Consider the following 14,491-nt stretch of genomic DNA (forward strand, 5'->3'; position numbering starts at 1 on the left):
GGCGGAGGAGGCGGAGGGAGCGGCCAGCGGTAGGCGCGCGGGAGCTGAGTTGCAGAACATCTCTGGAGAGGCCGCCTTTTATGGGCGTTATTAGCGCCCCTGTCTAGACTGGAGACGACACCTCCTCTGTGTGTAAACAGAGGCGGCGGGCCCTGGCGGGAAGAGGGATGGCGCGTCAAGGGGGCGAGCGGCCCTCCCCTTCTCTGGCCACCGGAAGATCAAGGCCTTTTCCACCCTGCCCCCCTTCCCTGTGTTCCCTGTGATGTCAAGGTCAGAAAGACCTAGTCACGGTCAAGGCTAAAAGAGGAAGAGCCTGGTTGGTTGTGAAAAAGCTCTGGCCCCCTCCTCCTCCCAGAAGCCCCTCGCTCCCCAGGGCCCCTCAATCCTCCACCAGCACAGGTCTGGATACACCTCTGCCCGAACCAGCACTTGGAGTTTTTTTGAGGGGTGGGCTCCCGACACCATTCAAGTCGGACACAGGTGGATCCTAGGGTGGGGAGCTCGTTTTTGAACAGGGGGACCTGCCTCAGGGTTCCCAGCTCCAATCCCTGAAAGATGGAGACTGGCCCAGGGACCGCCCCTGCCTCACACCCACACTGGCCTGCTGACCCAGCCGCCTGTGGATCAGCCTCAGGAGCAGATGGTTTGGAGACAGTCGTGGAGGGATCTCCCTGAGAACTACTGGCCTTGCTCTCTCAGGTGGGTTCTTGGCTGTGGGACTACCAGCTAAAAGGCCTATTCTGCTGGCCCTGGGTCTGGGGACTAAGATGTGGGTGGGGAAGGGTTTTTCCCTCAAGCCCAGGAAAGGATCTAACTGAGACTTCCCTGGCAGCCTGGTAAAGTGACCTCCAGATGGAGAGTCCTGTGGGGTTCCAACCCAGCCAGGTTCCTTAGTCCTGGGGGGGGGGGCGGGGGACAGGGGGAGGCATGGGGAGTGGGGAGTGAGACTGGATCATGAGAAAGATCGCAGGATCCTCAGTCCCAGAGGAGAAAGGCTGTTGTCTGTTTCCAGGGGAAACAGCCCTTCACACCTCCTGTATCCCCTTGCAACCTAATGTGTATTGCAGCCTCTCACACCAACACTAGGAGACTGGCCTTGGAAAGAAAGGCTACTTAAAGATTTGAATAAAGAAAAGAAAACACACCCTACACTCTGAGATAACAACATTCCTACTTACATGCTTGCACACACACAAGGGGCAGTGAAGGCTGAGGAAATTCTCCACTCGTCAAAAGCTCTACACACACACACACACACACACACACATGGCTGCACACGAGTGTGCACATGCACACATACACCTTCACAGGAATGTCTCACTGAGTCCCCAAAGACAGTGCCAATTCTTGGAGGAAGAAAAGTTAAGGGACCAACACAATCGGGAAAAGAATAATACATCTTCCCAACTTGGCCTCCCCAGAACACACACTCACAGGATACCTGTCTCGCACAGGAATGGCCATTCTCATGCTTGCTTACTCTTATGGGAGAGGCATCTCCAAAACAGATCCAGGCACGATAACCCTCCAAAACCCATCCAGGCACATCTAATCCAGGGCGGGAGAGGGTCCTAAACACCCTGGCACACTGGGGCTCCCAGGGTCTCAAGGAACTGCAGTCTTTGCCTGGGTTTCCAGTGTCCCCAGGAGTCTGCCTGTGCTTCCTCCTTTTTTCCATCGCCCCCTTCTGGGGCCTTACGGAGGGTCCCTCTGTGTGGGAAGACTCGCTCATAGGTGTGGGTTTGCATGCAGAAGTGGAGAGATCCCTTGGAGAACTCCAGACTTCTCTTTTCCCCCAGTCTCCAACTTCCGCTTCTCTGGCTGTCATGGGACTAGCCAATGTACCCTTAACTCAAGAGGGATGGGGGCCCATATCAAGAGAGCCCCAGGCTTCTTGTCTACTCCGTCCCTTTTTCTGACACACATTTAGTCTTCGCCTCTTTCCACCTCAGGAGAGACTCGGGGTTCTGGGAAGATGTTAAGGTGGTGGGTGGGGAGATGGAATTCAGAACCAGCCTTATTCTTGGGAGGTTCACCTATCCCCCCCTTAACCCCCCACTTCCCAGCATGTGATTCTTTGATGGCTAACCCGGAGTTGAAATGGAGTAGAACAGGACCAGGACCGGCCGCCGCATCAGTAGCAGAGGCTCTACCAAGAGTGAATTCTTGAGGCTCTTTGTCTGTGAGACTCCGTGGCGTGTGTGTGTGTGTGTGTGTGTGTGTGTGTGTGCATGTGTCTCACCGCCAGAAACGTTTATTTAAATAAAATTGTAAGAATTTCAGCCATTGGGCAAAGGGAGATCGGAGAACTCTGATTTCCAACCCAACGCCTCCAGTCTTTCTGTGTCTCAGGAGAGAAAAAAAATATTATATATAAATAAAAATTGCTGCAGTAAAGATTTAATCTGAGATAACATTGTTTTAGGCTATACTGCTTTTTAAAAGTCTCTTAACCTGACAACTTAACGATCTCATTAACTCCGCCAGATAGGGAGATAGGCACGGACGGACGCGACGGGGGAAACAAATTAGTGGCAGAGTCCACGCGGCTCCTGACTGCCTGGAAGACTGTGGTTCCCAGCAAGGCTGGAGAAGGAAAGTGGGGTTGGCTTAGTGAACTGCAGGACCAAAGGGTCCTATCGGCCTGATGTCTCGGCATAGATTGATGGAAGACAAAAGAGAGCAGCCCAAGAACGCTGAGCTTGCGGGCTACACGCCAGCAGGACAGGCTGTGCAGGCCCTTCCTAGCCCCAGCCCTGAACCGGCTACCCTTCTGGGGGCAGGAGGGCCCCTACCACCGTCCGCTACCGCCACAGCATCCAGCTCCAACTGGGTGCTTGCTGCCTTCTCACCTCCTAAATCCAGGCCTGACCCCCAACTACTAACCGAGGTCAATGGCAACGTACTTTTCTCACTCACCTGCTTCGGGGCCTTCCCAGTTGCTAATCACACCCATTTCTTCCCAACATACACTCATCTATTCTGAGGACAGCGTTTTTCTCCTGTCTAGATCACATCAACAACCCAAGTAACTCACTTTAGAAATGTAAGCGGAACAAAATAGGAGTTTGGAATTTACCCGGCTGGGGGTGATGTCTACATTCCTCCCCTTGCTCGCCCGGGCTGAGTCAGGGTATCAGGGATGGCCCTGACGAGCAAGAGGACAGAAGCGTCTTCAGAAGGAATCTGAGCGATAAAATCAAGGCAAAAAAAAAAAAAGATTTTATTTTAAAAACAGGTTTGTGGGGTTTTCTTTTTGCATTCAGTACGTTGTCATTCAGACATCACAATACTATATACAGATACACACATTTTAAAAAAGCCTATTTCTGATGAACATTTCAAAAGAACACTGTTTTGTAATGCACCAGTGGGAAGGGAGAAGGTGAGGGGCCTCCCCCCCCTCAGCAGTGAGTTGGCCTTTGAGGAGGGAAATGTTAGGCGGTGTCTATATTAGCTGGTTAATTGGGGGCTGGTTATTTTGGCCTTCTGGAAGAAAACTGCTTTCCTCTGGACAACCAGTAAAAGTGAAAGTGTGAGGCTGCCTCCTCAGCTATGGCCTCCATGGAAGGGCAGCTGGAGAGGGGCTGTGCTGGGGGACCCACTCTCCATCCCATTGGAAGAGAAGTTTGTCCTTTCCTTAGAAAAACGTTCTGCTTCTGTGCCTGGCCTGATCCCCAGTAAAGAGAGGGAGAGGGAGAGAGGAAGGGGAGAGAGAGAGAGAGAGAGAGAGATTTAGCAGCGTGGTTGGAGTTTCCATCTCCTTGGATCTCTGCACGTTGATGGAGAGCAGAACACAGGAGGCAGTGGGGACTCCAGAGAAATTCAGCTTCCTGGTTGAGGTGGGGGCGGGCAGTTCCCCCACGGATTCCAGCTTTTGTTGAAACAGGGAAGAAAGAAAACCTACGCGCTGTCTGTACTCCAATCACGATGCCAGATCCCTAACAAGTATCATTAATATTAACGCGACTTTTAAAATATGCACAGAAAATCTTAACTGGGAAATCTTGCCTAACTAAGGAGCGCGGGAGGGACTGGGAACAGGAGGAGGAACTGGGGGGGATGGTATGAGCTCACCAGGTCCTGCACCGAGGCCCCACCCTCAGGAGGGTCATCAACCTGCCTGGGCAAAGGATGAGGCAAGAATGGGGTCATTCGGGATCCCCCAACCCTGCTTTGGTTGGAATGGTCGGGCTCTCTGCTGCCATTAGGTTTTCTGGCAAGCCAAGGTCGAGGGCAAAGGGATGTGGAGGCAGTTAGCCTTCCTCCCACAGCCCACCCACACCCACCTCCAAAGCTGTAGAGGCTAGTAGGTCCCATCTGCATGGGGGTGGGGGTTGAGGATGGGGTGGGGAGCAGGGGGCTGCGGAACTCGCCCTCGGATCCTCTCTGCCTCCCGCGACGCGGTTACTCTTTCTCGTTAACATTAAATATTCGTCCGCACCGGCGAAGCGTCCATCGGTGGGTTCGGTTATGGTACAAAGCGGCGACATAAATAGATGGGGCGGGTGGCCAGATGGGCGGTCAGGTGGAGTGGAGATGAGGCGCTTTCGATTTGCTGACCACCTTCTTCTCTTTGACCCGCCGGTTCTGAAACCAGATGGTGACCTGGCGCTCCGAGAGGTTCGTGGTGGCAGAGATGCGCCGGCGCTTCTCTTTGGTGATGAACTTGCTGGCCGCGTACTCCTTCTCTAGCTCCTTCAGCTGCACCTTGGTGTAGGGCACGCGTTTCTTGCGCCCTCGCCGATAGCTGCTCACCTCGGGCTGTAGGGGAACCACGTCTGGGGGGAGAGAAAGAAGGCGGGCGGCAGGAAGTGAGTCGTGTGTCTGGACCCTGGACCGACCAGGCTGTGCGCCCCAGGTTGCACCACCGTGTAGGCGCAAGGTTGCGGCAGGGATTCCAAGGGGACAGAGGGATTGCCCCCCAGTCCTTTGTGCCTCTGTTATGAGCAAGGCCACCGCTAAGGCGAGGTCACGGGTGTGTTGCCCCTAATGCCAACTTGAAAAGAGGGGAGGGGGCGCCAAAAACTTGGGAATCGAAATAAATAACATTTTCAGGCAATGTTTAAAAAACAAGTGCAAAAAAATCCATGATAAACAAAATCACAAATTTTAAAATAAACGTGGGACCAGTAGTACTGATTTTTTTCTTTTGCCTCCGGCTCCAATATGGCTCTGCACAGCACTCATTATTAGACTCCTGTACCTGTAAAAGGGTCCCTACAAATTCCACCCTGGTCTGAGGGTCTAGAGGATTGCAGGTATTCAGGAAAATTCCTCCTTCCTGCAGTTAGATTATTTGGGCAACCATCAGTATAGACTGTGCCATTATCAGGGGGGAAATGTTCTGTTGTGTGTTTGAGGGAGAGCATGGCTGAGAGACAGCTTCGGTGGGCACAGACCACCAAGTGGGGCCTCATGCCTTTGGTCACTGCCTCTACCCTAGGAATCGGAGACCTGTACGAAGAGGTAGAGAAGAAAAGTATCCAGGTGAAGCCAGCCTGCCTGGGAGCCCATCGCTCTAGAAGTCCAATGTTGTGAGCCATTTAACGACATCCAAGGTAGGAGGTCCTGGACCTGAGTTGTAGGGAATCAGGCCCCTGGAGGTAAGGGGTCCACACCCCAGGGTCTGCCCACCAAAGGAAGTACCAGGAGAGACCTCTGGGCTAAAACCCACTGTTCACATAAGTCTTCTACAAAAAGAACTCAGTGCCCCTCCTCTTGCCCCTACAAGTGTCCACTCACCAAGACAGCAAATTCTGCTCCAAAGACCTCTCCTCTCCATTCCTCCAAAGTTGAGGGAAACTGTGGCCATCGCATGCAGGAACACTAACCTTAAACCCTAAGTACCTTGTTATCCCAACCACTGCTAGTTCAATTTCTTTATGCTCTGTGAATTTCCCAGGAACTAAGAACAATATATTTCACTTATATCCCCCTTCCACTCCACTCTCATCCCTGTTAATAAAAAGGTCATGGCAACACTTTCAAGGGGAAGTGGGGAGTGGGGGGGGGACTATCTGAATAATTCACCCCTCAATTAAAAAAAAATGTCATTGTTAGACTTCTTCAGGTAAAAGCCAATGATGAGGACTGAATATTTGAGGACCCCCCTTCATTCTTAGTGCCCTTTGGAAGTAGAGAGGCAGTCCAGAACATAGACACAAAGCTCTTCCTGAAATGCTTGTTCTCACCCCACCCTCATAAAACACCTTCTCTACACCATTGCCATTAGGTCTGCTCTCATCCAGGAATACTTGTCTACACAGGCTGGAAAGAGAAGAGGGTCACAATCAAATGCAGTGGGAAATAAAGCACTCAGGAAGAATATGTGAAAAGGGGGGTTCCAATGGCCTGGTTTAGCTGTCGTCATGATGCCAATTTCTCAGGAAAATTGTTGGACTTGTCACCTGTGTCTGCCTATGTAGGAATGGGCCAAGGCTTTTTTTAAAAAATCTGAAACACAAAACAACTTCACTTTCACAGAGCTCCTTTGGGTTAAAAAGGATTTTTTTGCACCAGATAATCTTTAACCATCTCTCAGTGCTCAAATCTGTTTTACTCTTACAGATGTAGCCATGATTCAGGAGATGGGTGATTCTGGGACAAGAGTAACATGAAGACAGTAAGTAGTGATACCATGAGGTATCTGTCTTTAAAAAAAAAATAAATCCTTAGAACATTTTTTTCAGGTTTATTTTATTAAGCCCAACTTACAAGATGAGGAATGTGACGCTTAGAGTGGGTAAAATGACTTAAGAAGCAGAGCCAGATTTTAAGCCGAGATTTTCTGACTCGACATCATGATGTAGTATGTTCTGAAATGGAAATAGCCTATCTTGTACAATCCAGCTCCAAAATACCTCCTTTTCACTGGAGAGCAAAATGAGATAAAGTGGGTTTCGGTTCCTGAATTAACCAGCTAATTGTCCCTGATTTTTTATCTCATTTTCTCAAAATGCTCACAGTTACCTTCCCAATTTTGGATCCCCTAAACCCAACTCTAAATTTCTGATGAGGGTCAATCAACACAATCCTTAAAAATCAGTTTTGAAAAAACAGATAACTGGTCTAAATTGGTTATTTTTCTCTATAGGATGCCGAGGCTTGATTTGCCCAAGTGTTTAATGGATCTGACCAAAATGTTGGTTGTTTTGGCCTCCTGGAAAAATACGTTCAGTCTTGCCTTCTCAAAGAAGCCTCCTTTAATTGTCCGCTGTCTTGTCTGGAAAGGAATTGGGATCCACAGATGTAGAAACATCTGGAAGTTTAGACCTCAAGTTGTGTCTATGCTGCCTAAAGTAAGTAGGGGACTTGGTTATTAATTTTACGATCAGGCCTTCCCTAACCTCCCTCCAGAGCATCTACACACACACACACACACACACACACACACACACACACCACTTCATACCTGAGGATCTAACAGACACCTTTGAAAAGTGAATAAAAATCAGATCAATGCTCAGCTCTAGCTTACTCTTGGGGTCCTGTGTATGGTTCCTACTGCCCACTGGCTCTTGACCACCCACTCTTACAACAGAGCTCTGCGCCCTGTAGAGGACTTTGTCCAGCCAGGAATCCTAGCTCCTCTTCTCAACCATAATCCAAAGCTTATCAGTAGGGACTTCCAATATGACCCAAAGAACCCACTATTTCATTTTATTGGTCTCCCCTAATCCTATCTGACTCTGTCTCTCCCTGTCCTCTCTGCCCCCCACCCCCAATTCTGATTCTATCTTGGAATTTTTGCTGATTCTCTTCTGGAATTTTTGCCTCTCTCTGTTTAAAAAAAAAAAAAAAATCTATCTCACCATAGGAAGGAAAAAAAAAAAAAAGAGCAATGAAACAAGGGTCTCTATAATTGGGGGAAGGAAGAAGCCACAACACATCTTGGCCCTAATTATCTGGATCTTTCTGAACAATTGCCTCCATATCCCACACCAGCCCAGACTGCCATAGATGAGGTTTCTCAGAGCCAGAGGCGCTAAAGAGAGACAGTAGTGTTTATGCCTAGATGCTGCCGGAAAAAACCACAACTGCATAGACAGAGTTATCTGGAAATCTCACTACTTCTAAAAGATCTCTGTGTGGGTAGAAAGGTGGAGGGTGTCTGAAGATAATTTCTTTTTCATCTGCTTTTTTGCCTGGACGTCTGCACTCACTGAGATACACCAGCCTGGTTCTATTTCTACACAGGGAGTGTGTGAGCCCATAGCTGCTGAGACACAGTGGGTTTTATATCCATTTCCATGCCGTAATTTGCAAGTGTATTAAATCTCAATTGGGCTGTATTTTTTTTTTTTATTTCAAAGATATTTTTCTCTAGGAGGCTATGATCAAAAAGTGTTTATTCTGAGCAGTTTCCCCCCCACCCCCCGCCCCGGGAATCTTTAAGATGTATATTTTGCTCAAAGATATTTCTGAGCTTCTCTCCAATCCTTCACCCCCACCTCCCTCCACATACACAAGGATGCCAGAGTATCCTTCTCTTCACCTCTCTAAGCTAAACCCATTGCCCATTGCTCTACACCTGTGCCTCTGCCCACAGTGGGCCAGGTGGCCATCTGCTCCCCTGCCCCTTGGCCCCTTGGCATGGCCTACCGGCTCCCCCTGCTCCAGGAATTCCTGCTGGACCCCTGTCTCCAAAGGAGTTTTCCATTTGGGTGAGATGGAGAATTAAAGGGCCGTCTCTCTGTAATACATGATTGTATACTTACATGTGAATTGCCTATCGTCTAGAAATGTGTCATCATGTGTTTCATATTAGGTAGTTAATAACAGAAATTATTCTATAAAAATATTATGGCCAATACAGAGTCGGTAACGCATGATACCAACGTACTAAAATTCTATCATCCTGCAATCTTCTGGCAGCCAGAAATGGGGTGTCTAGTGTGGGTCCCACCCTGATATTCAGTTGTGTTATACTAAGTAATCTCATAATATTTGCAAGAATGTTAGTTTCTATACTTTTTAACACCATTCAGTGATTTTTTTTTCACCATCTGCCCTTTCCCCAATCCCGGATGCAGAGGAATTTTCAGGCCCACCCTTAGGAGATCTTCAGATCTATAATTCCCGGTGAAAATGTCCCTGGGCTCACATGTAGAGCCGGAGGCCCCTTTACATAGTATGGGGAGACATTTGTGGCTTCTCTGGGCCCCCCAGGACTCCTGTAGGCAATAGAATGGAGCCAGTCAACCCTCTCCCACCAGGCTCTGCATACAACTAGAGCAGACTTAGGCTCTGGATATGTAATTTGTCAGCGCAGTGCTGAATCCTAAGCTCCTGATGTGAATTTGACAAACCTGGAACTGACATTTCTCATCTGGGGAGTGGTGAGGATTGCAGGATCCCCTCTGGTTCAGTAATAGCCTCAGTTGAAAAACAAAAACAAAAACAAAAACAGGACACTGGTAAATCCCCAGCACACACAGGCAAAGACTTAGGGGTCCCTAACCCGGGCCTGGATCCCAGCTCTATCCAGCACAGGTCTTCCGTCCCCTACTTCTCATCCTCATTCCCCTTTATCTGTGTTTGAAACATAGAAAACTCTCTTTCTCCCCGACATTTGGGGGAGTTGGTGGGGGAACACCCACAGGATTTGAGCTCAGTATTCCAGAGAGGCAAAGAAAATTTTCTATCCCTGGAGAGAGATGCAAACTCCCTTTTCTCTACACCCTCTCTAGAGATTTTAGTTGGGATCCCTTCATGATCGGGACATTCGTGGCGGAATTCTTAAAATAAATCAATGAAAGAAAATATTCTGCATTTCTTTAGAACCGGCAAATTAGACCCCTATCCAAAAAAACAAAAACAAAAAAACCTGTCTAGTGCCTGAACGATCTTGAAAATTCAGGCGAGGTAGTTCTTATTACCCCCCCCCCCCCCCCCCGCCAATTTTCGGTGAGTTGAGGGTTTTGTCCTGGTGGTTTCAGATTCCAAAGCACCCAAGGCCCACCCCACCCCCATTCCTGGCTGGAAGCGGGCTACGGGGGGCCAAGAGCCGCGCGTGAGACTGGAGCAGGCTGGGGGAGGAGGAGGCGAGCTCCCTACCAGAGCGGAGCCGGCGGCCCGGCGATCGGGCGCCTCTGATTGCTTCACTCTCGGCCGGGCAGCTCCGGGGAACGTGTCGGAGCAGATTTCTTCCCCGGCGCATTCCTCAGCGCAGCTCGCCGGGCCGGCTCCATCGGCAGCCCAGCAGAGCCGGCGCGCCGGAGCCAGACGGCGGGGGTGGCTGAGGCGCGGAGCCCCGGGGCAGGCGGGGCGGGGAGGGGTCCCTGGCGACGGCGGCGCTCGGGCCCCTTCCTTACCTGGAAAGGGAGACTTCCAGAGGTGGGCGGACTGCGACTGCTCCTTAGAGCAATACACCTGACTGTCCCAGCCGTTGGAGAGAGCCCAATGCTGGTAGCCTTCGACGGGGATGAGCGCGTCGTGACGCGGCTCTGGGTGCCCGCTGATCCCAGGCACCACCGACACGTCCAGGTAGCCGGGCATCGCCTGGTAGGAGCTGGCGAAGCTGGGGTAGAAGGCGAACTCCTTGGCCCTGGAGGACAGGTCGTCACCCGGCAGGGCGCCCGATGGCTCCGGGTATTTATCACCCGGGTGGTAGGCGCAAGGCTTTTGCTGCAGGTTCACGTTGTGCGACAGGCGGCAGCCGTAGTAGCTGCCACCGAACGGGTAGCCGTAGCCCAGGGTGGCGCTGGACGAGGTGGGGGGCGCCGGCGGCGGGGCGCACTGGCGCGCAGCCTCTGGGGCCGGGATGTCCGTGTAGACGGCGCCCTGTGGGGCGCCCAGGGGAGCCGGCGGGCGGCCCAGCACGGGGTGCGGAAGCAGGTCGCGGCAGTGGCTGGCCGGGCAGCTGCTGCCCAGCCCGTCCATGCTGGGGGCTTTGCCGGGGCTCGCTCCGCTGCAGCCGCCCCCCGCGCCGTCCGCGCCGCCGCCTCCCCCGCCGCCTCCTCCGCTGCCGCTCTCCGCCGCGCTGTCCTCATAGACGTACATAAGGCTCTCCGGCCAGCGCGGATGCAGGAGCAGCGAAGTCGTCATGACATGATCTGCTCGAGCTTTTTAAAAACTCCACTTGCCAGAGGCTGCGAGCTAGGGAGACACCTCGCTCTCTTTTCCCCTCCCCCATCCCTCCTCCCTTCCCTCCCTTCCCCTCCCCTCCTCCTCCGGGTGCTTCCACCTCCCTCCCCACAGTCCCTCTACGCATGCGGGGACACTTCATTAAGAAATCCGCCGTCTCCCGCCCGACTCCCCTCTGCACCCCTCCCGCGCCGGTGTGACGCGACCGGTGCACGTGACGCCGGAGCCAGGTCTCCTGGGGTTCCCACCCCTGGCGGTGGGGCGGGGCAAAGGGAAACTGGTCTCTGCTGATTGGCTCTCAGGAGGGGCAAAGAGGAGGGAGCTGGGAGATTTAAAGGGACAGGGCAACGCCCCCCTGGCAGGCCCGAGGGAGGGAGAGGGAGGAGGGGGAGGCTGAATTTGGCCGACGCAAAGGAGTCTGGAGACGCTAGGACTGTTCCTGGGCGCCTCCCTCTAGGTTTAGGTTTAGATCGTCTGTGGGGAAGACAGACCCCCACCCCAAAAAACGATCCCTGGGACTGGATTGGGGTTGGGGCTAAGGATAGAGGAGAAACTGCCTTTTTTTTCTCTTAATAAATAAACCAGACAGGCGGAAGCGAGCGGGCAAGGCGTGGGGAGCCCTGGTTCTGGCCCTGGCATAATCCCCTGGAGCTCACGGATGGAAAGAACCTGACACCGCGCACCGAGACTTTGGTGTCGGGATTGTATTTCCACTTCCGACTTTCAGCCACTTTCCCCAAAGCCCGGGTTGTCTGAGAGGGACCCTTTCGGCTCCTTGACCGCAGGGCAGAGAGGGCTGGGAGGATGTGATAGCCCCAACCCACGACACAGACACACACACCACTACACGGAGGGGGTGGAGGGATGCTCTCAGGGAAAATGGAGAAAGAATGAAGGGAGGAAAATGAGGGCAATAGAATAGACTGATATTTCAATGTACAATAGAAATAAAAAGCCTCAGAGAGATTTTCAAAGAAAAGGGCAGGGGCGTGGGGGGTAGGGAGTGGGGGAAAGATACGGTCTAGAAAAGCTAAAAAGCCCGTGATGAGAACAAGAGCAAGCACTCTCAGATCGGTGTACAAAAGGAAACGTGGAAAGCGAGACAGGCGGCGGAGCTGCCCCTTTGGAGGGATCCTTCCCAGGCACAACTCAGTAAGACCCCAGAAGGACCGACCTAAGCCCCGGGGCCCCGTCTCCGCCCTCCGTGGCCTGGGCTGATCGGCCTAAGAAGGCCGAGGGGCAGAGCCAGGATCAACACAGTTCTCAGCTGGACAACGCCAAGTTTAGCTCCCACCGCTTTCTTGGGGTTGCTCCTTTTTAGTGTGGAGTGTCTTCATGTTTAAAAATTGCCCCCTATTTCAAAGAAAAAATTAGTACCAACTTCCTGGGTTCCCCCCCCCCCCAAAACTCCCCTCCTCCTTCCCAGTCTCCAGACTTGGGTTTCCTATGCCTAATTTAGCTCATCAGTAGAGTCACCCCTTTCCAGAGCGCATCTCCGTGGAATTGAGCCAAGTTCCCTTTCAGCACAGGGCCTCCCTGAGGAGAAGAGGTAATAAAGAGAGAGAGGAAAAGAGGGGAGAGGGGCTGCAGCATCTCCCTCTTCCCTGCCACTGCCACAGATTTTAAATGCTGGGTGCTCCTGTCCAGACAGCACACAAGCGGGGGCTGCGCGGTAGCCCCAGGCTAGTCCGGACCCACTGGATCCCTCAAACCTGAGAGCAGATGGCAGGTTTGTACTGAGATCTGGCCCACTGGCCGCCTCCTTTCTCCCTGTAAGGGGAAGGTGGTATTTGACGATGGAGAGCGCCCTGGGGTCGGTGAGTTAAGATGAGAACCGAGGAATCTTTATCAGTGTGATCTTCCTCCGGAAGGGTCACCTCAGCGACTGAAAAATAGGCTTTGGGCCGGGCTGGCAGGAGGAGGAAAAGACAGGAGAGAGGCTTGAAACGTAAGCTTCCTTCGCTTGAAAGTGTGTTGAGGGCAAGGATGGTGGAGGGAGAAGAGGGGAGCCAGGGGAAGGTGGGGTCTCGCTGAGAGCCGGCTTTAGGCTAGGAATCTGGCTCCCCTGCCTCAGGGTCCAAGGTCAAGGTAAAACAAGGAGAGCAAACAGGGTCTGGCCAGTCTAGACTGGGTCGTGTGACCTTGGCCCCCATCCGCCTGCTGCCTTGCTGCTGTGGATGGGTGGCGAGGAGGCCTGCCGGCTGGCAGCCGCAGGTGTAGAGGTAGTGCGAGACCCAGGCTTCTCCTACTGTGAAGTGCTGGGTCCCGTGGAGAACCCGGAGCTATGTGGACCGGGCTCTGCGGGGCCGCCAGGAGAAACAAAGAGCCTGAACCGCCCACCCCATTCCTGGGGCTCCCTCCCCAGTCCAGGAATGCTCTAGCTCAATGCCAGCCGCCTCTTCCGCGGACCCGGACCCAAAGACACGCTTCCCCCAGCCTTTGGGAGTAGGGGGCAGGACGGCGGGAAGGATCTGGGTGCAGGGCGGCCCAGCAATAAATAAAATTAATAGTATGTTCTTTTCCAGGTTTATGTAAGGACATTAACTGTTCCTATTGCAGTGAGATATAGATTTAATTAACCCGGCAATTTTACAATTCCATTTATTAGGGGCACGATGCGGCCAAATTTTAGCGACGAGAGGAGAGGGAACCAAAGTCTCCTTCATCAAGAAGACCAGCCAAAGAAGATGTAGGCCCCCCCAAGAGATCTGGGGGTGTGGGAAGGCTGGAGGAAGAGAAAGTCTAGGGCTACGGGGGTTAAAAGCGTCCGGAGAAGTGTCCGCATACTCTGAACCATTCCCGGCTCTTTCGCTGCGTTCCCCAAGACATTTCGCGCCTGAAACTGGTTCCACGACAGGGGCGCGCCGGGAGCGGGGAGGGAGGCGGCTGTGCAGGCGCCTTCGGGCGGGCGGTGAAAAGTAAAGCCTGGTTGGTTAATTAACTTTAAGCCTGGGGTCGCTTCTCCCTCCTCCCCCGAAAAAAAAAAAATGTGGATCTCGCTGAGACACAAATAAAACCAAATTAAACACTCCAGGAGAATGTGCACCACTGGAAACGTAGTAATTACATCTCCGAGGCGATCCCGCCCTAGAAAGCCGGGCGCTGAAACCCTCGGCCCGGCGCTCGCCACCCACCCCCCCCGCCCCCCACCGCACCGCCACACCTCGCCCGCCGGGCCGCGTGGATGGGGCGATGGAGCTGGACTGTGGAGGAAGTTTAGAGGAAATCAAGAGAAAGGAAAAGAAATGTGACTCCTCGGTCTCTCGCCGAGCTGCCGGTGTGGGAGTAAAGATGGAGCGTTTCATTAAATCAAAGGAAAATGGAAAATAGCCCCTCGGCCCCCGTCGGGAAGACCCGGCTCCGCTCTGGGGCTCCGCTCTGGGGCCCCTTTCTCAAAGGGACT

General features: G+C 52.6%; 1 protein-coding gene and 1 long non-coding RNA gene across 2 annotated transcripts; one reads left to right on the forward strand and one right to left on the reverse strand.

Annotated features, from left to right (window-relative positions):
• Window positions 1–3,199: 3,199 nt before the first annotated feature.
• HOXC13 (homeobox C13) lies at window positions 3,200–11,074 on the reverse strand. The gene is made up of 2 exons (XM_019419576.2): window positions 10,317–11,074; window positions 3,200–4,781 (listed from the first exon to the last, which is right to left on the reverse strand). Exons 1-2 carry the CDS (start codon window positions 11,047–11,049, stop codon window positions 4,525–4,527), a joined length of 990 nt encoding a protein of 329 aa, XP_019275121.2. The 5' UTR covers window positions 11,050–11,074; the 3' UTR covers window positions 3,200–4,524.
• Window positions 10,375–14,131, forward strand: LOC109249213 (uncharacterized). The gene is made up of 3 exons (XR_002072474.2): window positions 10,375–10,488; window positions 12,960–13,036; window positions 13,697–14,131. It is a non-coding gene; the product is annotated as an uncharacterized LOC109249213 (long non-coding RNA).
• The last annotated feature ends 360 nt before the right edge of the window (window positions 14,132–14,491 follow it).

This window comes from Panthera pardus, unplaced genomic scaffold (genome assembly GCF_024362965.1).
Source record: "Panthera pardus isolate Hobbes unplaced genomic scaffold, ASM2436296v1 HiC_scaffold_6, whole genome shotgun sequence".
NCBI classification, from domain to species: Eukaryota; Metazoa; Chordata; class Mammalia; order Carnivora; family Felidae; genus Panthera; species Panthera pardus.

Excerpts from the sequence above, each read along its gene's own strand:
- HOXC13 (XM_019419576.2), bottom strand. The coding sequence starts at position 11,049 with ATGACGACTTCGCTGCTCCTGCATCCGCGCTGGCCGGAGAGCCTTATG. Across the intron at positions 4,782-10,316 it reads CTGGAAGTCTCCCTTTCCAG|ACGTGGTTCCCCTACAGCCC; the intron begins GTAAGGAAGGGG and ends CTCTCCCCCCAG.